The sequence below is a fragment of the Stylophora pistillata genome, chromosome 4 (assembly GCF_964205215.1).
Source record: "Stylophora pistillata chromosome 4, jaStyPist1.2, whole genome shotgun sequence".
In the NCBI taxonomy this organism is placed as follows: Eukaryota; Metazoa; Cnidaria; class Anthozoa; order Scleractinia; family Pocilloporidae; genus Stylophora; species Stylophora pistillata.
Genome location: NC_142522.1, coordinates 10,321,132 through 10,343,631, shown reverse-complemented (window position 1 = coordinate 10,343,631; position 22,500 = coordinate 10,321,132). Strand labels below are relative to the sequence as shown.

The 22,500-nt window shown below is 38.5% G+C and overlaps 1 protein-coding gene, 1 long non-coding RNA gene and 1 pseudogene across 3 annotated transcripts; 1 reads left to right on the top strand and 2 right to left on the bottom strand.

The window, feature by feature from the left end:
• Positions 1-4,770: 4,770 nt before the first annotated feature.
• LOC148732433 (uncharacterized) lies at positions 4,771-5,383 on the top strand. Its single transcript, XR_016000544.1, has 2 exons — positions 4,771-4,859; positions 5,180-5,383. It is a non-coding gene; the product is annotated as an uncharacterized LOC148732433 (long non-coding RNA).
• A 96-nt stretch (positions 5,384-5,479) lies between these two features.
• LOC148732432 (uncharacterized) lies at positions 5,480-14,102 on the bottom strand. The gene is made up of 7 exons (XM_088758465.1): positions 13,986-14,102; positions 13,808-13,867; positions 10,084-10,855; positions 8,873-8,950; positions 8,440-8,520; positions 7,756-7,836; positions 5,480-7,161 (listed from the first exon to the last, which is right to left on the bottom strand). The coding sequence occupies exons 1-7, from the start codon at positions 13,986-13,988 to the stop codon at positions 6,827-6,829; spliced, it is 1,410 nt and encodes a 469-aa protein (XP_088614591.1). The 5' UTR covers positions 13,989-14,102; the 3' UTR covers positions 5,480-6,826.
• A 2,735-nt stretch (positions 14,103-16,837) lies between these two features.
• LOC148732431 (uncharacterized) lies at positions 16,838-20,210 on the bottom strand (annotated as a pseudogene). Its single transcript, XR_016000334.1, has 3 exons — positions 19,416-20,210; positions 18,036-18,119; positions 16,838-17,492 (listed from the first exon to the last, which is right to left on the bottom strand). The product of XR_016000334.1 is annotated as an uncharacterized LOC148732431 (transcript).
• Positions 20,211-22,500: the final 2,290 nt, after the last annotated feature.

Sequence of the window (22,500 nt, the reverse complement as noted above, 5' to 3'; positions counted from 1 at the left end):
GTTATTGGCTGGCAGCCCACAGAATGAGCTCGGAGTCGACCAGCCTGCAGAGGAGGTCAGTGTAATTGCTTAGCTAGTTTTATCTTGGAAAAAATTATTGTTTTGCAGCAGCGGAGGGCTGGGGAGAGAAAGAAATTTGTCCCAAGGGGCTGAGCAAAGGTCAAACGAAGAGAGGGGAGGAGATGGGGCAGTGAATACATTACTATATTATCATTTGCCTTTCCTCGGCTCCTCCCCCCACCGTCCACTCTAACTCCAAATCAAACGAACGATTGAGTTAACTCGCCCTAATAAGACACCTGCAAGGTAGGTGTCGAACTATTTTTCTGAGAGGCGTGATATGCACGAAAACCCAGAATACGATATTGAAAGATACCTCCTATTCTGAGAACCAATAGAACTGACACAATTCCGTGAAATTTGGTCCAAACGCATCCTCGGAGACCCAGGGGCTGAGTCGATTTCAAGTTAGGGCACGAAGAGCCCCTGGGGACATTGTCTTACAAGACTAGTTCCAAACGGTCGCACTCGTTCTGCCATCTGATTGGTGCCAGAAAATCTTTGTGTTTTTCTGCCCAATCAGAGTGAAGTGTGCTTTAGAGTCCTTTCGTGTGTTTTAACACGGACATATACTAGTAGCTCAGTTGTTCGCTATGTTTGTCTGGACCTTGCGACGGAGATTTGCTTGAGGTGAAAAGTTTCAGTCTCAGCACACAATGTAAGAGAAGTCGATCAGATTGTCCGCGAAAATCTTACCGGAAATTATACTGAATACTTTCGCAGGTATCACTAGAGAACGTGTTTTAAAGTTTGCGAGGTTTGTATAAAACACGATGATTGCAGTCATTGATATGTCGCTTTAAACGTTAAAGGAGATTTAAGCTTAAATCTTTCTAGATTTTTTGCATAATTTGCTGTGACTGAAACTTTGCCAATCCCATGAAGTTATTTCGTCCCACGGGCCACGCAGGTATGTCGAGCAACTGGCGCATTCGCCTACGTAGCTTTCTGTTTTCTGTGCGCGCCAAAATCTAATCTTAGTAGTAAAGACAATACGGCCAAGGTTGCAGAGAACGTCGAGTTCGTGCACGACCTCCAGCAAGTGCTAAGAGAAAGCTAAGCTGTGTTTCCGGTTAGCTAATTAAAATCTGAACAAAAACTTATTAACGAGAACATCGCGGGAAGGAGAGATGTTTTCAAGCAGTTACCGATGGGCTTTGGAAAGAGTTTAATCTTTCAACTGCTGCCTAGAGTGTTGAAATTCTTGAGCCAGGAAGGCCACGGATTCTCTTCTTGTCCCTTGGTCATTGTCATTTCACCTCTTAGGTCGATTGTTTAAGACCAAGTTAAATACCTTTGATCATTGGAAATCGATCCGATGCTGTTTTCAGTGGGAAAAACAAAACCAAAGACCAAGAAATTTTGAATGGAAAGGGCGGGTTTACTTTATTGCAAATGTCAGCTTAGTAGAACAGGATCATCTACCCACATCTAATAAGCAAAAGTTTGCACGCTCAGCTTTTCTTTTTTTTCAAGCGAAGATGAGATTAGATTTTGGCACGCACAGAAAGTTGCGAGAACCAGTTGCTCGACATACCTGCGTGGCCCGTGCGACGAAATAACTTCCCGGGATTGGCAAAGTTTTAGTCACAGCAAATTATGCAAAAAATCTAGAAAGATTTAAGCTTGAATCTCGTTTAACGTTTAAAGCGACATATCAATGACTGCAACCATCGTGTTGTGTACAAACCTCGCAAACTTTAAAACACGTTCTCTAGTGATACCTACGGAAGTATTCAGTACAATTTCTGGTAAGATTTTCGCGGACATGTTGGATTTCTCTTACATTGTGCGCTGAGACTGAAACTTTTCACCTCAAGTAAATCTCCGTCGCACGGTCCAAACAAACAAAGCGAGCAACTGAGCTACTAGTATATGTCCGTGTTAAAACACACGAAAGGACTCTAAAGCACACTTCACTCTGATTGGGCAGAAAAACACAAAGCTTTTCTGGCACCAATCAGATGGCAGAACGACTGCGACCGTTTGGAACTAGTCTTGTAAGACAATGTCCCCAGGGGCTCTTCGTGCCCTAACTTGAAATCGACTCAGCCCCTGGGTCTCCGAGGATGGTCCAAACGTATAGCGAAAGATATAAAAGCGTGTAGGCTTTTTATTCCTTAATGTTGGTCAAATGCTTTAATTTTTATAGTGGCCTCGGAACGTAACACATTTTCAAATGTTTAATGCTCTTAACAGGTCTGCTAGCTACTAACTCTTTTAGCCCAAAGAATGACCAGCATCTAATTTCTTCTCACAGTAATTCAGAGATTGATCTTTGGTGACTGACACTGAGCCGTCACATTTCAACAGAGATCACGTCTGATACCCGATTATTCGAAGGAATATCGTTTGGTCACTTTACTGTTTACCGGATTCCTTCGCCTTAGGAGAGGAATAAACAGAAAGCTAATATTTTTTTTCGAATTGTGCATTTAATATCCTTTGTAATGATGTATATAGTGTGTGGTTGTTTCTTGAATATCAGACGCGTGGGAAGTTTTTTTCATATAGGAGCCCGCGAAAATGTGTGGGGGTCAAAGATTCCCTCATGTGTCGGTACGGACTGAAGGCTAGTCATTATTTACCGTCTAAGGAGGGGGGGGGGGGGTTTGGAGCATTTCTTTGCAGGGTTTCTATGGGAACGGAGGAGTATCAGTCGTCACTAACAAAGCATAAAGGAGGGACTAAAGAAAATTGAGTGTTTCTTGTGTTTCATTCATCGTCGATGAGGTTAATGTTTAGATTTCTATGCAGTCTATTGGGGGGATCATGTAAAAATCTCATTGTGACACGACAAAATCCTCCCTGCCCCCCTTAAACTCATTCAAAATCGCTCAAAAATCACTTTTAAGGCAAAAGGACGACTGTACGCCACAGATAAGGTGATTCAACGTTTATTTATCATGGATTTTTATACATAGTTAGCAATATATCGCTATAGATAAGGCAAACGGTGAATCTGGTAATTTACTATAAAATTACAATCGGCTACACAAACAGAATGTGTGGACCCCCTGTAATTAAATTCCGGAAATTCGCAAAAATTGCGTTTAGCGGCTATTCGAGATCAGTCGAGGCACGTAATTACCGCTCAGATCGAACCCAAATAGGTCAAATAGGAAAAACCGAAAATTAAACCGCACCGGATATCATACCCGAAAACCAGTCGGTATTTTTCGGGAAAACCGAAAACCAAATGCTAAAAAACGGAAAATCTGCAAGCCGCAATGAACATCAAAACCGAAAAATCGAAATTTTTTAGCACAAAAATCGAAAAACCGATCTAAAAAAATAGCTAAAACCGCAAAACCGAAAAATCCTGATGCCCCCCTCTTATTTGTATCTCAAGCCCATGACCAGGCTGAAAGAACATCACACATCTTTTCATGTTTACTTTTGTGGAACCTAAAATCTCCTCTTTAATTTGTGGCTTGAATTGTGCCCTATTTTTTAACCAATGATGTTCTTTCTTTTTTAACCATGATTTGTTATTTTTTTTTCACGGAAGATTAGAATACTAGCAGGAGAGGTTTATAGTGATCAGAACATAAAAGGCTGAGCCTCCCGGTTAATTAGCTCAATTGGTTAGAGCGCCGGATTGTGTTGTGCGGGAGGTCGAGGGTTCGTGCACGGCCGGATCAATACTCATGGTCTTAAAATAAGTGAGGAAAATTTGCTACCTTTCTATAATCAAGAAATGGATAAACATTTTAGTTTTCTCGGATAAGGACGAATAAACGGAAGGCCCCGTCTCCTGCAGGGCTAGGGGTAGGAGACGTTAATTTCCCACGCACGAGATTACTGTGTCGTGGATGTCCTCCCCTTGGGTGGGATGGGGGGTGTTGGTCCTGAAAAGCCTCTATGGGTAGTAGTCAATTGACCTATGTATGTATGTATGTATGTATGTATGTAGGTATGTATGTATGTATGTATGTTGAGCTACAGTCGTGGTAAGTGTAAATTCCATTACAGATTCGTCATTCATGACTGGCGTTCATGAAAATTTTAACCCAGATTATCACTGAAAGCTTTGGTTTCTTGAAAAAAAAAAATTGAGGCTATTGATACTTCTGGTCCTGTGAGTTACTTTGTGTTAGCACAATGTATACTCTATTGCAGTATTTTGTTTCCCGATTGTGGATTCCCAACGATGCATCATTTATTTGCTGCTCTTGAACATAACTGATGATAAATATCATCAAATTTACTGAGGCCACTTTGTAGAGACTATTTCAGAAATGTTCTAGGTAGTTACAAAAACGAAGACCCCGAAAACGAAGACCTCCTACGACAACGAAGACCCATTAAGAAAAGAAAGATCTAGACCCAATACCTGTGCCTGAACCGTCATGCAACATATCTACCTCGCCGCAATTTCCGGGTGCATTCTTTTCTGCTTGTCGATACAAAATAACTGACTAGAAAATCAAGAGAACTAAAACGTCCTGTTTTTATTGGGTCTTCGTTTTCGTAATGGTCTGCGTTTTTGTAATGGGTCTTCGTTTTCGTAGGGGGTCTTAGGTCTTCGTTTTCGTAACTACCAATGTTCTACACTGTATAAGGTATGCAAGTTAAAATAAACCATTTGATGATAGATCCTACTTTTGATACTCATCCCTAATTTTATCCTTACAAATGGTCTTGTTTGACTTTAAGTAGCCTTTATACTGTTCCAAAAATAAAAAGCAATTGTCAAATTGTTTTCGTATTTTTCAAGGTCCATCAGTTTTTTTAACTTGTTTCTGTGGTGGAAATCATGGAAAAAGATGGACAACAATCTTATTCAGAATGACAAGGTGAGAAATTTAGTAAGTAAATGATCACTTTTGCATTATTATCAACCAATGCTTGACTGTTTACATTGGAAAACAACAAAAATGTCGTGAAAAAGGTTGTGAATCATGATGTTTAATTTAGGTAGAAAGATTATACCCCTTGTTCGAACACACAGTTGAAAGCCTGTTATGACTATGCATATTCAGTCATAATCCACCGATGTTTACTTTTGAAGACCACTTTGATACTGAGGCTTTCATTTAATGAAATCGCAGTTCCTAACTCTGTTGCCAAAATCCTACTCCCTGTACTCATGATCTTTTTGATCTTCTCTCCCAAGTGTCTTCTCAAGAACCAAGGGCACAAAAGCTGTGTAACTTGTGAGTCTCGCACTCAAGACTTTGGATGTGATTTCTACTAGTATACTGATGAGTAATTCACAGTAGTGATGAAATGTTCCAAAGAGTCTTTGTATGGGTTACTTGCTTGTGTATTGTTGACAGTAGTGTACCGACCTGTTTGTATTACAACTGTGCTAATTTTCCATTGTCCCAACTTTTATATCTGTTGTCAAAAGGGGAAGAAAGCAAGGGCTTCTGCATACTTGGGTCTTAGGTGAAACAGCTCATGCGGGCACTAATTCCAGAACCTGAATTTATTTTTCATTAGCTTCAACATTTACCACTTGACATTGCAAGCTGAATAAAGATCTACTAACCATGACAGAATGGCACAGATACAAAACTATCATAAATTACACCATACTTACAATTGCTATTTTAAAATACCGGTAGTTCACTGTATTGATCTTTGCATTACACTCAAGACAGTGAGAAATGTGTTGCATCAAGAAAAATACATCTACTTGTACGATAATGCTCTCTGTCCAAGTTACTTTCACTAACTTTTCAAAGTAATTTATTACCAGATACAGCATTACTATTTGTAACAAAAAAAATTCTTTTGATCATGCTGCTTAACACATCAAAGCTATGGAAATGTTCTACATGTAAATGTCAAAGTCTGATCAAAGATTCTTCATCAAAGCCCATGTGGTTGGCTATTGAAAAGTCCAAAATTTAAGAGTTATTGGCTTTTGGCTGGTTGTTTAATAGCACCACCTAGTAAATAAAGTCTTGATAAATATTAAATATCCACCCCAATTAATTACTCTCTACCCTAAAGATTTACAAGAAACATAACCCAGTCATTGTCGTGATGATTCACAATGATTGATTAATTTAATGTGAACATTACTTACTATACCATATTCTGTTACCTTTTTTTTTCTTTTTTGGCATTGTTGTATGTAAATTCTTTTGTTTTGCTTTGTTTTTTTTTTTGTTTGTAATTGCTTTGTTTAGCATTTTGTATCTTTATTTTTTGGTTTGTTCTCCCCCTTTACTTTTGTGGTTTTTGTTGTTATGAAGTGTAAAACTGTAATATGAAACATGCCAATAAGAGAAAATCAATATTGAGCATATGTCTCCTCTAAAAGAAAATTGGAAAAAGCAGCATAATATCATGCAGGGCAATGTTTGCTCTGTGAAATATAACATTGCCATTTGCAAGTCAGAGTGTGACTGTTTTTGACTTGTCTTTAAAAACTGGGAGGATGTAATAATTTTAAAGGTTTGCCTACAACCTTGTTTTGTTGTAAATGTCATACACTATCAATGGCTTTAAGCATACCATGTCAATGAAAATTAATCACTTCATTTTCTGTGGCTTTAACCATACTGAGATACAAGAAGTCTGTGCAGAAGTTATATGTTACTGTCTCATAAGCTGTGGTCATTAGTATGACCTGCTTCTTGTGTTTCCCTTGCACAAATATACTGCAGTAGGCTAGCTAAGGTTATAATATGTAAATTACTACATTTCTGTACAATTTTTTTTTTCCTGGCAGTCAAAAGACCAAAATATTCGGGATAGCTAGCTCTTTGCTTAATGATTTGCTGTTCCAAGCTTACTGCATAATTTTCCCTCATTGTACTGTCCGTAGATCCCATGGCCAGTTACAAATATTGTTAGCCACATCATACCTGTTACAAGCAACAAGAGCTTCTACAAAGCCTCTCATTGAGGGTACTGTTGAAAAGGTGCTTAGTATACCAACAAGACTCTCTGTAGGACTTCTTCCTGCTTTGTAGTCAGTTTCTATCAGGTCCAAATCTTCTCCTGAAACATTGAAGATTTGCCCAACAGAGTGCCAATTTCTTTTGCTCTGTTTCTCCAAGTGATCCAGCTTCTTCTGGACATGATGCAACAGTATTTGGTTTTCATGGTTATGAAGCTGTGACATTTCAGAGACTTTACAATCTAAGAGTTCAATGGAAAAATGAGTCAGTTAATAGTAAGAGTAATGGCAATTGAGCTAGAGTTGTAACATGAATTGTTTATTTTTTGTTTTTGGAAAAAGGCATACTGTAGTGTTTCACGGTCTGTGAAACATTCGGATTCAACCACACAAAACAGATTCAACTCGACCATGTGCTCTTTTTAATTAATTCCCCCTAATCCCTTTCGGCCATATACAATTACATGCATAGATACTACACATACCCTAATTGACAAGAATTCCTAAGAAATGCTAAGCCTAGATTGGGAATTTGCTTATTCTTTAGAGTACAATGTTTGGCAGTGAAGGAAACTTAGTCTTGATTGAGTAGGAAAATTACATGAATTGAGGGGATGAAATTTCTCCCAATTTACCACTTGTTCATGACACTACAATAGTGCATTTCATCACATCAAACACCAAGCTTAGAGGAGGAGAGTGCATTTAAGAGAAGAAATGCAGCATCAGAATGACTAATGGCACACTTATTCCATGAACTGTGTTGTGTAACAACAAGAATAAACATGTCCTGAACTTTGTTTACCAAAAGGCAGGATGTACAGTGAGGTCCTCACCTGATGGAATCAGATCAATTTTTGGCTGATCTTGTCTAAGGTCACCTGTGAAAGACTCATGCTCAGCAGCCTCCAGCACATCTGAGAGAGAAAAAAAAACCACTTGGTTGTCCTTTAATATGATATAATGCCTTTATTTAATATATAACATCTATTTACATCCAGCAAATTGGTAATTAGAATATTATGTAAGGTCCCAAATTCTGAGAATATCATGGTCACTACACTTGATCTTTAATCAAATTTGACTGAGAAAATAAATGATTTAAATTGACAACTGTACAACTAAAGAAAAGGTTTTTAGCATTTATTGGATAACCCTATTCTAGGAAAGGATCGAGAGTTGTAGTTTGGAAGTGTCAGCCAAGCGCATTCAAGTGGTTTAATTTAAAAATTTCCAGGTCTCACTGTTGTAAATAGCAAATACAAAGGTCTGCTAAGCCTGGGTCAAGACGTTATTTTATATACTTATAAAATGATCTATTGGTGATTGTGATAACAACTAAAAAGCTACATAAATAGACAATGTGTCGGTAAAACGTTCAGTAGCCAGCGCTGAAAATTGTCTCATTTTCAAGGCTACAGAAAATGGGAGTAATTTTCTTTTCTTCTTTCTTCCTTTTTTTTTTTTTTTTTTTAAATTCAATATAGATATGAAGAAGGAAGGAATGACTGACTCTTCACCTAATGGAATTAGTCCATTATTTGGCCTGTTATTCATAGCTTGTCTAACGGGAGACTGCTCCTGCTCATCTGCTCCATTATCTGCAAAAAAAGGACAGTGATTAGTCATTTATAAGTTCTGAAAATAACTGACCCTCTCTCTTTTCGGCTTAGCTCTCAAACACTAGCTTCAGGAAGGTCCTGCCAGTAACTATAAATGGTGCCTAACAAAACCAATAAATGCTGGGAATTTCTAACGAAAATTGAGAGGCTCTTTACATCTGCACCATGCCAGAACATGATAAGTCAAGAATGTGCACTTCTATGCTAAATATGGAAAAACTTGAGCGGGTTTCTTCTTTAGTGTGAATGCCTCTCCAGCACTAACTGAGCTCTCACCACTATCAACTAAGTACCATGGCCAAGTTGTGAAAGTAAGTCCAACCAGCCATACCTTGAACAGTTCCACCATTGTCCTCTCTTTCCTCAGGTCTTATCACGCATAGTGGCACATGTTCAGGTGAACCTACGACTGACAATATATATGTCGACTTATCACTATAAATAGCTGGTTTGCCAATTGGTAAAATGGTGTAATACCACAATTTTAATTTAATTTAAATTTAATTTAGTCCTTTAATGTTCACTGCATTAAGTTTTGCAGTGGGGAAGGACTGGAAAGGAACATAGGAACCATTTGTGCTAATCCACCCTCCCACCCATCCCACCCCAGGGGAGGACATCCATCACACAGTAATCTCGTGTGTGGGAAATTAACGTCTCCTACCCCAACCCTGCAGGAGACAGGACCTCCATTTATTCGTTGCTATCTGAGAAGACTAGAATATCTAACCATTTCTTGATGTTATAGAAAGGTAGTAAATTCTTCTCAATTATTTTAAGACCCTGAGTGTTGGTCCGGCCGGGCTCGAACCCTCGACCTCCCGCACAACAGTCCAGTGCTATCCATTGAGCTAACCGGGAGGTGGTATGATTTGTACTGATAGCTAAGATCCCTATAGCTAGAGTAAATCTGAGAAGTAGTTTTGTTTTATCACTTAAACATGGTTCAATTATCCCTAGTTAATAAGGGGTGCTAGTTGATATATACCATCACCCTTCAAGAGATCGGTTCTTTAGATTACCCTTGAAGCATCTCTCCAAGAACATTCTATTCATTGGTTTCTTTTCGTTTTTGTTTTGTTTTGTTTTTTTTGTTTTTGTGTGTTTGAGAGAGAGAGAGAGTTTGAAATAACAAGGGGTTTTAGTTTAAATGTGTGAGTCTCACATCAATTTCTCAGATTAAATCGCATTACCTCTCACATACAATCTGCCTTGGATTTTCCAAACCAGTTTTTATTCAGGGTGGGTCTATTTTAGAAACTCAAATTTTATCTTTGAATTTATCATTAGTAATTAAACTTTCAACTCATGACAGTGTACTGAATAAATTTCCCTTTAACCTGGAAATAAGTCAAATGTTTTCAAAACAAAAAATCGTTGTGTTTTCCACTGACAACTGAGGAATTATTACTGCATGGACATGACTTATCAGGTTACTACAATGTGATGTTGTGTTGCAAATTATTAAAAGGAATTCAGTGCCTAAGTTCATGCTCTAAGAAAAAAAGCTAAAAACAGAGTTTAAATAAGACTCCCTCTTACCTTCAGATTGCACTGGTGAACTATTCCTATGTGTGATGTATCTTTTAACTCCAAATACAACAGCAAAAATAAGCACTAGGGTAATCACTATGATTATTCCACCTATTATTTTTCGCTCCCTTGCAATATTTTCAGATGACGACGTAGGTCTCCTAATATTATCACTTGAAGTACTGTCTGTTTGATTTGCTGCAAAATTGTGACCAGGAAGAAGAGGATCTGCAGGTGACGTAGCATAAGTTCTAACAACACTAGCTTCTGTAGAAGTTTCTAAGGCTTTTTTGCAGAGTTTGTTTCGGTGGTTCTTGGGACACTGCCAGTCCTCTCCCATTCCAATTTCTTTACATTTCTTCATTCTTCCAGTTTTTTCGACATTGGGACAACAAAAATAGCATTCTTGACAGAAACCATTGTCATCGAGGAAATGTCTTTTTGGGCACTTGGTTCCGCATTTACGATTTTGCGATGGGGTGCACTGCCGGATGACGTTCCTTAACCCACAGTCATGGCAGGACCTGCAACTCTCAATGCCATGTTTGTCTGAATATGTCTTGTTCTGTTGGCACAGTTTGCATTTAATAGTGGTGTAGTTAGTGATCTTGGTACCACATTGTGGTATGAGTCCTAATCCTACCGGGCATTCAGGACAGGCTATACACTCCATTTCAGCCCCTGGATCATCTGGGTAATACATCAGGAAGTTTCGCGCCAGAGAACATCTTGTGGGACCCCCGGTTACAAATTGTGGCCACAAGACTGATACCAGGATTAGCTGAAATAAGGGAAAAACATGATGAGAAACACAATTAAGAGATTATGCCATTAAATGCAGCATAAAATTACTTTTTGCCTTGAGTCATAAAAACATTTTGGAAAAAAAATTTTGATTTAAATATGCTTTATTCCAACCACATCTGCCCATCAAGGTGTAGCCTGAAGAACAGGCATATGTTGTATTTTACAGGCGAATGGAGTCAACAATGTTGAAATCAATACCTTCCTTTAGCTTCCATTTGCATGAAAGCATATGGTATGTTATACATATAACTGGCATTTCTTGAGAGAAAATGTTGCTTTGTCATAATAGTCATATCTAATTTAAGTCCTTCATGTGGATTGTAGTCTGCGTCGTTCTCCACTGTTGTCTTCATGGCTTGATTGCCACACTAAAATTAAGGCATTCTCTGTACACAGGAATAAAAGAATAGACTACAATAATAACAGGGCTGGACACTAATGGTAGCCCACTAGCCACAGACTAGTAGAAATTCAGTTTTGGCTAGTGGTTTTCAATTTTCACTAGCCAGTTTGGCTAGTAAACAGACTGAAATTGTCGTAACATCTAAAAACGTCTAAGATGTCACTAGCCACTTGGCTAGTAAGTTGAAAAGTTATTGTCGAGCCCTAAATAATCTAGAAACAGTGAAGTCAATGTGAAATTTAAAGCATATCCTAGAGAATCAGAAAGAAAGTGATCACTTTTAGCCAACAAATCATAATGCACCTATAAGAGTTCAATTTGAATTGTTCTTAATCATTTTATATTAAACAATTTTATCCACGTATTTCCATATAATAATTATGAACCTCTGCACCAACTTGTAAACAGTTTTGTTTGGCGCGAATTGTAAAAAGGTTTTTATTAAAATTTTGTACCTTCTAGAGAAGAAAAGAATAGAAAGAGAAACGCTCCTGAAAAAAATACAATTTTGAGAGAATTTGCAAAACTTTTTTGGCTCGGCATCTAGCATCCCAAACAACAACAGATTGCGCTGTGCGAAACCTGCCCCTTGAGGGACCTGGCACAAAGTTGGCCAATCTCAACATTAATTTGGACGCATTATTATTAAAGTTGTGTTAGCAGACATTTCAGACTCATACGGTTTTGTCAAACACTAATTTTGAATACTGATTGTTGACTGCTAACAAGAATAGGACAATCACAAGACTTTTGGAGGGTATATATACAGCTTATTTGTGGCCTGAGCAGCATCATTTGCACCCAAGTGGAGCGAGGGTGCAAATGATGCTACGACAAAAGTCTTGTGCACATGCCCGACAAAAGTCATGTGATTATTATTATTATCAATACACAAGCCTCCCAGTTATCTCAACTGGCTAGAGCACTGGACTGTTGTGCGGAGCAACTTGTGGCTAAGCCTATCAGATGGAGTAGCTCAAGTAACGAATCGTCACCGGACACTAATTTTATACCAGAGCCCCGCACGGAAACATTACCGACATCAAAATATGCTGATGACTGCCAACTGCACACATCTGACGTAGACCCAGTAGCCTTGGAACAGCGGATCAATCATGATGTACAAATAGCAAACAAATGGTTCGAAGACCATGGGATGAAAGCCAACCCCACTAAACACCAAGGGATGGTTCTTGGCAAAACCGATTACCCTTTCTCCTTCTCAACCACAAGATGCCAAACACTTTTTTGGAATAATTCTTGATAATGAACTTAACTTCAAGGAACACATATCCTCTGTATGTAAAAAAATAAATAATCAGTTCATGAAGTGTCCTCAAAAGATTTGGCAAACTTATTTCTACCGAAATTATGCTTCGCCGTTATAAAACGTTTGTTACCCCATTTTCACTACTGTTCTATGATATGGCACTTTTGTAACTCAGAGGACTCTGTTAAACTGGACACCTTAAATAGACGTCTTTTAAGATTTGTTTTAAAGGACTGGGACTCGAACTACGATGATCTTTTAGACAAGGCAGGTGTGTGTGGTTTAGCCAACAGGAGGATACAAAATATGATGATTTGTATATTCAACTGTCTCCATCTTGGTAAATATCCGTGCTATCTGACACAACTAATCAAGCTAAGATCTACTGCTTACTCCCTAAGGGGCACGAATATTTTATCACTTCCTAAGCCGTTTACAACCACATACGGTCTAAATTCTTTTAGCTATTCATCCGTTAAGTATTGGAACTCCCTCCCTGACCACTTTAGAAAAACTGTAGACTATAGCGAATTTAAGAGCAAACTGTCAGCGCACAATTTCTGTTAATATTACATTTCTATCACATATTATTATATTAACGATTATTATATTATTATATAATGAATTATTTTTATCTTTTAACCTGTTCTTGCAGTAATTTTAATTAGGATCGGAGACACTAGCTTATAAGCTAATCTAAAATCCGAGGATAAATAAAGTTTATGTATGTATGTATGTATCAAAATATGGACGAAAGCAGGCACAGGTCGAGAGAGACAATTTACGTTAGTTGGGACAAGATAGTTTTTTGACATAATATTTCGACATCTGTTTAAAATGATGTAGATTGATGTAGACAGGTAGCTTTGGTTGTATATATAAGTTTTAGGCTTCTATACACTTCGCATGTTTAGTAACAAATAATTAAAAGTCAACTAACCGACATGGAGTAGTTTTTTCCTCACCAAAAAAAAAACAAAAACTGTGACCCTCCCCCGGCTGTGTATCAAACAGGTTTGACCCTCCCCAATTTGTAAAATATTTACTAATGACCCTCCCCTCCGAAGCCCCGGCTCCCCCCCCCCCCCCAATAAAAAACGTACCTTCCCTAAGAGCAACAGATATTGGGCTCCGCAAGTATCGTCAAGAAATCTGAATCGGATAAACCGAATCACCTCATAACAAGATTGCGAAAAGGGTCACAGCTGTTTGTACCACTGAGAAACAGGGAACAGATATTGAGAAATACTCACGTTGATGGCGCTCTTCATAGTCTTCGTGGCGCCAGGGTTGTTCCCGCTTCGTTCATTGCCCTGTGCAAAGAAAATAGCACTCATGCTAAGCCAATCTATGCTGAAAGTCTGCCAGTTGAAAGTTATTATGCTGACTACACAATTGTAAAATTCAAGGAGCGAGCACTCGCTAACTTACCATTGTGTACTACTAAGCTTGCGCCTTTTCCTAATCTGGGTCTTGAAAATTATGGCAATCTCGGAGGCAGATGGTTTCGTTGATAAAAACCTCTTCACCGTAAGGCGAGAACCTACATGCTACTTCATCCGATCAAGATGGAGGCCATATCGCCAATGTATTCGGACTCGGAGTGAGCTTTTGGAATTCAGAGTAAAGTTTAAGAATTCGGAGTGAGATTTTAAAATTCGAAGTGAGTTTCAAGTAGAATTAGTGGGAGTGAGTTTTTAGAATTAGTCGGAGTGAGTTTTTAGAATTAGTCGGAGTGAGTTTTTAGAATTCGGAGTCAGCTTTTAGAATTCGGAGTGAGCATTTAGAATTCTGAGTGAGTTTTTAAGAATTCGGAGTGAGGTTTAGAATTGGGAGTGTAGTTTGGAATTCGGAGTACACTTCAAGGCCACCGTAACTACACCCTTTGAACTATCAAATTTTGACTATTTGGGTAATTTCAATTTCAGATTTTTATATGTTATGTTCAAATGTTTTAGGGGTGTTTCAGACCGTAAAGTAAATAAACGTGAAGCGAACCAACCGCATTCAAATATTTATAAATTGCGATGACGCTGAAACTATTCGGTATCGATCGTAACTACGCTTTCACGCATTAGTCTCTTAACCTCTTTTGAGACAGCTTTAAAATAATGAAATATTCCCTGAAGGAAAAATACTTCTAACAATGCAAACAGATCGATGATTGCAAAGAGGCACCCGTTTCATTATTTTGCACACTCGTACTCGCCTCACGATAAGTGTGTTCTCAAACAGAAAAAAAAATATTGTGTTTATCAGCTGTTTCAGCCCTCTTTTGCATGATGTCGAACGGTTTTGATCACTTTATGACACTAGAGGCTCACAAAACCAAATATTGGTGAGTTGATGCTGTTATTAGTTGTTTTTTTTTTTTTTTTTCTCGTCTGTGATAGTTATGATAACGGTAAACCTGGGTAGGATGGTTATGCAACTCAATAGGATAAGTACTGCATTTTTTCCGGCTTCCTAACATTCTTGCTGGAGTTTTTTTTTTTTCTTTTTTGCCCCTTGTGGTTAGCATATATTTCATAAATATTGCACGTGATGCCTTCAAAGACAACTTCGAGTAACTACTCCGTCAAACAAATATCGACCCTGGTTTTAGGTCGTTTTTATGTTAAAATAAAAAAGTGTTTTGAATAATCCAGGGCTAATAACCTATTCTAAAGCCTTTTTCCAAGCGTTCTGTCGGTAAAAGGGATCGAAATAGCAGGGGGTGGAGGAGTGATTTTGGTCAGTCGGATCTGGTACACGAGCCGATCCAGACCTCTCCCGCTTTTCACTCCTCTGCTGCTATAGCCCAGTGTATATTGTCGCAATTCATTTTTATCACTGAACGCCTGAGAACAGGCTACCTATTTTGAAATAAAATATTTCAGAAATTTCAGCTTATCGAATAAGTCACTGATATGGCAAGGCACTGCTCCATCGAGAACTCTGTAGAATAGTAAAATAATTTTATAGACCATACGATAACGGACCGGAAGCCAGTGGAGCTATTTTAGTATGAGGGTCATATGATCAAATTTCCTGGAATACGTATCATTTCGAAATGCTTGAGTGGATTGAAATCTTGAAAGTAAATGTGTAGATAGACCATATAGCAGTGAGTTGCAGTTATCTAATTTCGAAGTAATAAAGGTATGAACAACAATTCTAGCACTCTCTTCATCAATTTACCCTCTGACTTTGGCGATATTTCTTATTAGATAATGAGAGGACTTGCAGATTGATTTTATGTGCACTTCGAGGCATGTCAAAACTAAAACAACTGTAAAAAAATGACGCCAAGATTATGTGCCGAGATGGTACAACGGTCATGTTGCCAATCGAAGAGACTCTAAAGTGAACCTTGGACGATATCTTGGGCTGAAAAGAACAACTTTAGTCTTGTTTTGATTTAATTTGAGCTTGTTGTTACCACAGAATAAAAAAATATGATAATGAGCTTCTTGCTCAGTATGGTGCAGCGGAATGAAAGACTGATACATCATTACGTCTAGCACTAATGTATACTTCAGAATTTTCAAAACTTTAACACTGTTCTGAATAACATTGTAAGATTATGACATATTGCAGATGAATATAAAACACCTATCTTTCAAATCATGGCATTACTTCGACACAACGAGCGCTCTGATTGGTCAAAAATCTATCGTTCCATAGAAAACTGAAACATCTTCCCGTCCTGTCGAACCGAGCATCGAAATAAAGGCCTAAAACGTGGGAGCAATCAGTTAGTTTGTAGTTAACCTGCATTTTGAATGCGCCTCGTGGTTTACAAACTTTTCTCGTGTTCTCCTTACATCCCGCGTGGTTTATCAGCCAGTAAACTGATACAAAGTGTGTTTTTATTGCAAAATTAAACAGTTTCTAGCACAGTTTGACATTGTAAAATTTGCATTGACAAGGAATCAAATTACATGTAAACTAGTTTGATATTATGCTGTAAGCAATTAAATGATTAAAAAAAAATGCACTTTGTAGTGATCATTGAAACAGGCAAATGATACAGAAACATAAATCATCCAAATAGCTCAGACAGTGAGGGAAAAATATATGAAATACTTCTTAACACATTAATTGGTGTCCACGTTGTTAATTGTTCATTCGCCAAACTGACCATCGAAATTCGAAAAGTGAAGTTGTTTCAGCTTTGTTTTCTTATTCCATTTTGTTTGTTTTTGTTGTGAGCTTGTGTGTGTGTGTATGTGTGTATGTGTGTGTGTGTGTGTGTGTGTGTGTATGTGTGTGTGTGTATGTGTGTCTGTATGTGTGTGTGTGTATGTGTGTGTATGTGTGTGTTTGTGTGTGTGTTTTCAATAAATAGAAGCACTCGAGGCTGTCTAACGGGTATGCCGCGACAAGGAATGACATTTTAGAAGCGTGTGACGTCTACTATGTGAGGCTAGTTTTGGGATGTCACGAAACGCATAGGGGTAGGGATAGGCTAGTTTTGGAATGTCACGAAACGCATAGGGGTAGGGATAGGCTAGTTTTGGGATGTCACGAAACGCATAGGGGTAGCGTCGTGAGACATGCAAATGAACGGTTAGGGAGAAGACTATCCTCAGGCTGATTGATGGGCCATTTCTGGTTGCTCCAGTTCTATACAGTTACGTGTCTCCCATGGCCAGTTACAAATGCAGCTGGCCACGTCAATTCTGCCACAACTAATGAGAGCTTCAGCAAATTCTTTGATCGAGGGCTCTGGTGTAAAAGTTTTCAATTTCCCTAGAAGACTTTCTGTGGGACTTCCATTTGCCAGATATTGAAGATGTATTAATTTCAGTTCTTCATCGGTAACTTTTAAGATTTGCCCCACCGCTCGCCAACTTTTCTCTGTTGATGTCTCTACTGGATCAAGCATCCTTTGAACGTCGTGCTGCGTTAACTTATTGTTATTTCTCAGATTAAACACTTTTGAGATTTTACAATCTGAAAAACAGAGTTTGTTTCGATAAATAACCAGGCTTTGTTACATTAAAGCTGTGACATGAGAATACGGTGAATATTATCTAAGGTCCTAAATTCTTAGAATACCATGGACACTAGATCTTTTATCAAATTTGACTGAGGAAATAGATTTTCGAAATTGGCAATTGTCCAATTTAAAAAAGATTTTTAGCACTGATTGGATAACTCTGTTCTAGGGTATGATCGAGAGTTGCATTTCGTGAGTGTTAGCGGAGCGCATTCAGGTGGTTTAAGTTAAACATTTACAGGTATCACTGTCGTAAATAGCAAATGCAAAGGTCTGCTAAGGGTCAAGACGTTATTTTGTATACTTTTAAAACGGCGATCTATTAGCGATTACGATAACGACTAAAAAGCTACATAATAGACAAAGTGTCGGTAAAACGTTCAGTAACCGCCGCTTAAAATTGTCACACTTAAATGCCCTAAAAATGGGAGTAATTTTTCCTCTTTTTTTTTTCTAAATTCAAGATAAATATACAGAAGGAAGGACTGACTCTTCACCTGATGGAATTAGTCCAATATTTGGCCTGTTATTGATGGCTTGCCGTCTAACGGGAGACTGCTCCTGCCCATCTGTTCGATTATCTGTCAAAAAAAAAATTAATAATGATCAATTATTCATAAGTTTCGAAAATAACTGACCTTTACCTCTTTTCCGAGCTTAGCTCTCAAACACTAGTTTAACTAAAGAAGAAAACAGTCACGCCAGTAACTATAAATGGTGCCAAACAAAAACCAATAAATGTGAGAATTTCTAACGAAATTGAGAGGCTCTTTACATCTGCGCCATACCAGAACGTGATAAATCAAAACTGTGCACTTCTAAGCCAAATACGGAAAGACTTAAGCTGGGTTTTTTTTCAGTGTAAATACCTCCCCAGCACTAACTGAGCTATCACCACTGTCAACTAGGTACCATGTCGAAAGTTGTGAAAGTAAGTATTACCAACCTTACCTTGAACAATTCCGCCATTTTCCTCTCTTTCCTCAGATCTTATCTCATATAGTGGCACATGTTCAGGTGACCCTACGGCTGGCAGTATATATGTCGAGTTATCACTATAAATTGCTTGTTTGTTAAATGATAAAATGGTGTAATACCACAATATTAAGTGATTTGTACGATTAGCCAAGATCACCATAGAGTAGATCTGAAAAGTAGTTGTGTTTTATCACTTTAATAAGGTTCAATTGTCTCTGGTTAATGAGGGGTGTTAGTTAGTCTGTGCCATCATCCTTCAAGATATTGTTTCATTAGTTTACCCCCAAAGGATCTCTCATCTCTCCAGAACCGTTCTATTCATTGTTTTTTCGCTTTTTTTTGTTTTTGTTTGTATGTTTGAGAGAGTGTAAGAGAGAGAGAGAGAGAGAGAGAGAGAGAGAGGGGAGGAGAGAGAAAGAGAGAGAGAGGGAGAGAGAGAGAGAGAGAGAGAGAGAGAGAGAGAGAGAGAGAGAGAGAGAGAGAGAGAGAGAGAGAGAATAAGGGGTTTTAGTTCAAATTTGAGTCTAACATATTTTCCCAGAATGAATTGCATCACCAATCAAATACAAACTACCTCGCATTTTCCAGACCGGTTTTCTTTTTGGGGTGCGTTTATTTGATAAATTCAAATTTTATCTTTGAATTTATCACTAGCATTTAAACTTTGATGACAGCGTATTGAATAAATTTCACTTCAATCTCGAAATACGTCAAAAGTTTTCAAAACAAAAATCCATTTGTATTGTCCACTGACAACGGAGGAGTCATTACTTCATGGACATAACTTATCGGTTACTACACTGTCATGATGTGTCGCAAATTGTTAATAAGAATTCAGTGCCTAGGATACTGTCTTCAAAAAGTTAAAAACAGTGTTGTCAAATATGGTTATCTCTTACCATGAGATTGTTCTCCTGAACCATTCCTATTCGTAATGATTCTTCTAACTCCGTATACAACACCAACAGTAACTAAGGTAGTCAGGATGATTATCATTACTATGGTTGAGGGTGATATGTTTCCCTTCTTTTCATTTGTTAGCAGTAAAGGCAAAGCTGTGTTTTCAGATGATGATGTAGGTTTTAGGATGTTCTCACTTGAAGTACTTTCTGTTCTATTTGCTTCAAAATTGTGACCAGGAAGATAAGTCCCGGGCGGAGCATAAGTCGTATCAACGTTAGCTTCTGTAGAATTTTCAAAAGCTTCTTTGCACAGTTTGTTTTGTTGGTTCTTGGGACACTGCCAGTCTTCTCCCATCCCAGTTTCTTTATATTTCTTCATTCTTCCAGTTTTTCGACATTGGGACAACAAAAGTAGCATTCTTGACAGAAACCATTGTCGTCAAGGAAATGTCTTTCAGGGCACTTGATGCCACATTTACGATTTTGAGACGGGGTACACTGCTGAGTGATGTCCCTTAACCCGCAGTCATGACAGAAACTGCAACTCTCAATGCCGTGTTTGTCTGAATATGTCTTGTTCTGTTGGCACGGTTCACATTTAATAGTGGTGTAGTTAGTGATCTTGGTACCACATTGGGGTACGAGTCCTAATCCTTGCGGGTATTCAGGACACGCCTTACACTCCATTTCGGCTCCTGGATCATCGGGGTAGTATATCAGGAAGTTTCGCACCGCAGAACATCTTCTGGGACTCCCAATTACAAATTTTGACCACAAGACTGATACCAGGATTAGCCGGAAAAAGGGAGGAAAGACATTATGAGAAACAAAATTAGAGGCGCGGCAGTAAATTTAAGTGCTTTGTTCAATTATTGCGCAGTAACGCTTTGCTTCCGTGGCGTCACGAGGACACAAGTTCATAACATTTATTAAGTGATGATAATTCAGGTCGGCAGGTGATGAGTAAAATTTTTTTAAGCAGATATTGCATCTTTTACTTGCGCTGTTGTAGGGTGATTTTGATGAAAGGATGCCCCATGAAATAAAGTGGTCAACGTTATTATCTTCAAGAGTCCAGATATGTTTGCTGAGTTCAGTAAAATTTCTGTGTTTCACATGTCGGAATGATGCGATGTGGTTAACAATCTAGTTCTAAAGCCGTTTTCTGTGAGTCCGATGTATGTTTCAGTAGTGCTGTTGTCCTTACTGACGTGCAATGGTGGCTAATTCGCTCCAAGTTAACACTTGTCAAGCACTTTACAAGAATCCGCGATGGAAAAGTTCAATATTGGCTACTCCACAACATCCGTAATCGACTGAGTGGTTTAAAGCCATTAAAAACCAACAATAGCACAGTTTAATTTGCTTTGACATCGAAGAATTCTACCCCTCCATCAGCCAGGACCTCCTAAACAGAGCACTCGACTTTGCCTCAGCCTACGACAACATCACCGACAGCGAAAGAAACATCATAACACCGGCTAAAAAGGCTCGATCCTTACGCATAAAAAGCAACCTTGGTAAAAGAAGGGCGACACAACATTTGACGTCACAATGGGCAGCTTCGACGGCCCTGAAGCATGCGAGTTAGTGGGAAGTTGCCTTCATTCCCACACAAAAAACACAGAAACTCCACCGAACTCAGTCAACATATCTGGACTCTTAAAGAAAGCAACGTTTACCACTTTATTTCATGGAGCATCCTTTCATCAAGATCACCCTACAACAGCGGAACTAAAAGATGGAACCTCTGCTTGAAAGAAAAGCTACTCATTATCTGCCGACCTGAATTATCATCACTTAATAAACGTTATGAACTTGTGTCCTCATGCCGCCACAGAAGCAAAGCGATACTGCGCAATAGGGACCTTAAGCAGTCAGGACGGCAACGCCAAGGAAGAATCCGATTAAAAAATGAATTTCTACTCTTAGTTAGAATTTCTAACATGGCTGCAGGAGCTTACTGTCTCATATGGCGCCACAGCTCAACTTCAGCATGACGTATAAAAGTAGCGTTGAGTTCCAAATGAAAATTAAAATAGTTTGCCGTCGCGGTTTCGGTTCGCAGACGACGCAAATTTTGGCGATTTTACGTTGTTGTTTTGCATAGGACGGCTAAGAAATGTACAAAGTTTCAAAACACACGTGCTGAGCCATTGTTCTGCCAATTAGATCTCTTGTTTTTCCACGTCCTCGTTGCCGTCGCCGTCGTGGTTGCTTAAGGTCCCTAATAATTGAACAAAGCACTTAAATTTACTACTACGCCTCTTATGCAAATCTGTATAGTGTATAAACGATGGTTACGAATATTCTTGTCAATAAAATCCCCTGATGGGTGAGCAATCACGAAACAGTTTTTTTTATCATGACTTTATTTACTAGGTGGTGCTATTTAACAACCAGCCAAAAGCCAATAACACTTCCAATTTTGGACTTTTCAATAGCCAACCACAAAGGCTTTGATTAAGAATCTTTGATCAGACTTTGACACTTACATGTAGATTATTTCCATAGCTTTGGTGTGTCAAGTGGCATGATCAAAATAATTATTTTTCTGTTATAAATGGTAATGCTTTGTCTGGTAATAAATTACTTTAGAAAGTAACTGAAAGTAACTTGGACAGAAATCTTTATTATACAAGTAGATATATTTTTCTTGATGCAACATATTTCTCACTGTCTTGAGTGTAATGCATAGATCAATACAATGAACAATTTATTCTATTTAAGTATAATTATTTGGGGTGTACAGGGGCAGGGTTTCCCTCGTGTACAGAATTTGTTTAATTGAAATTAGCCTGTATCCGTAATTGGATCCTCCTTTGTCATCCGCTAAGTTGACTTCGGTCATGTATCTTTAATAGATCCATAGTTGGGTTTCATATGGGGTTATAGGCTTCCCCTACCCTGTCACCTTGAAAGTTAAATTTACCGGGAGACCACGTCTCCGATCACGTAGAATCACATCTTCGATTGCCGTGTTGCCAGCATGGTTGTCCTGATAGTGTAGTGGTCATCACACCTGATTAGTAACAGGAGGGACCTGGGTTCAAATCCCGCTCAGCGCAAATTTTCTTTCAAA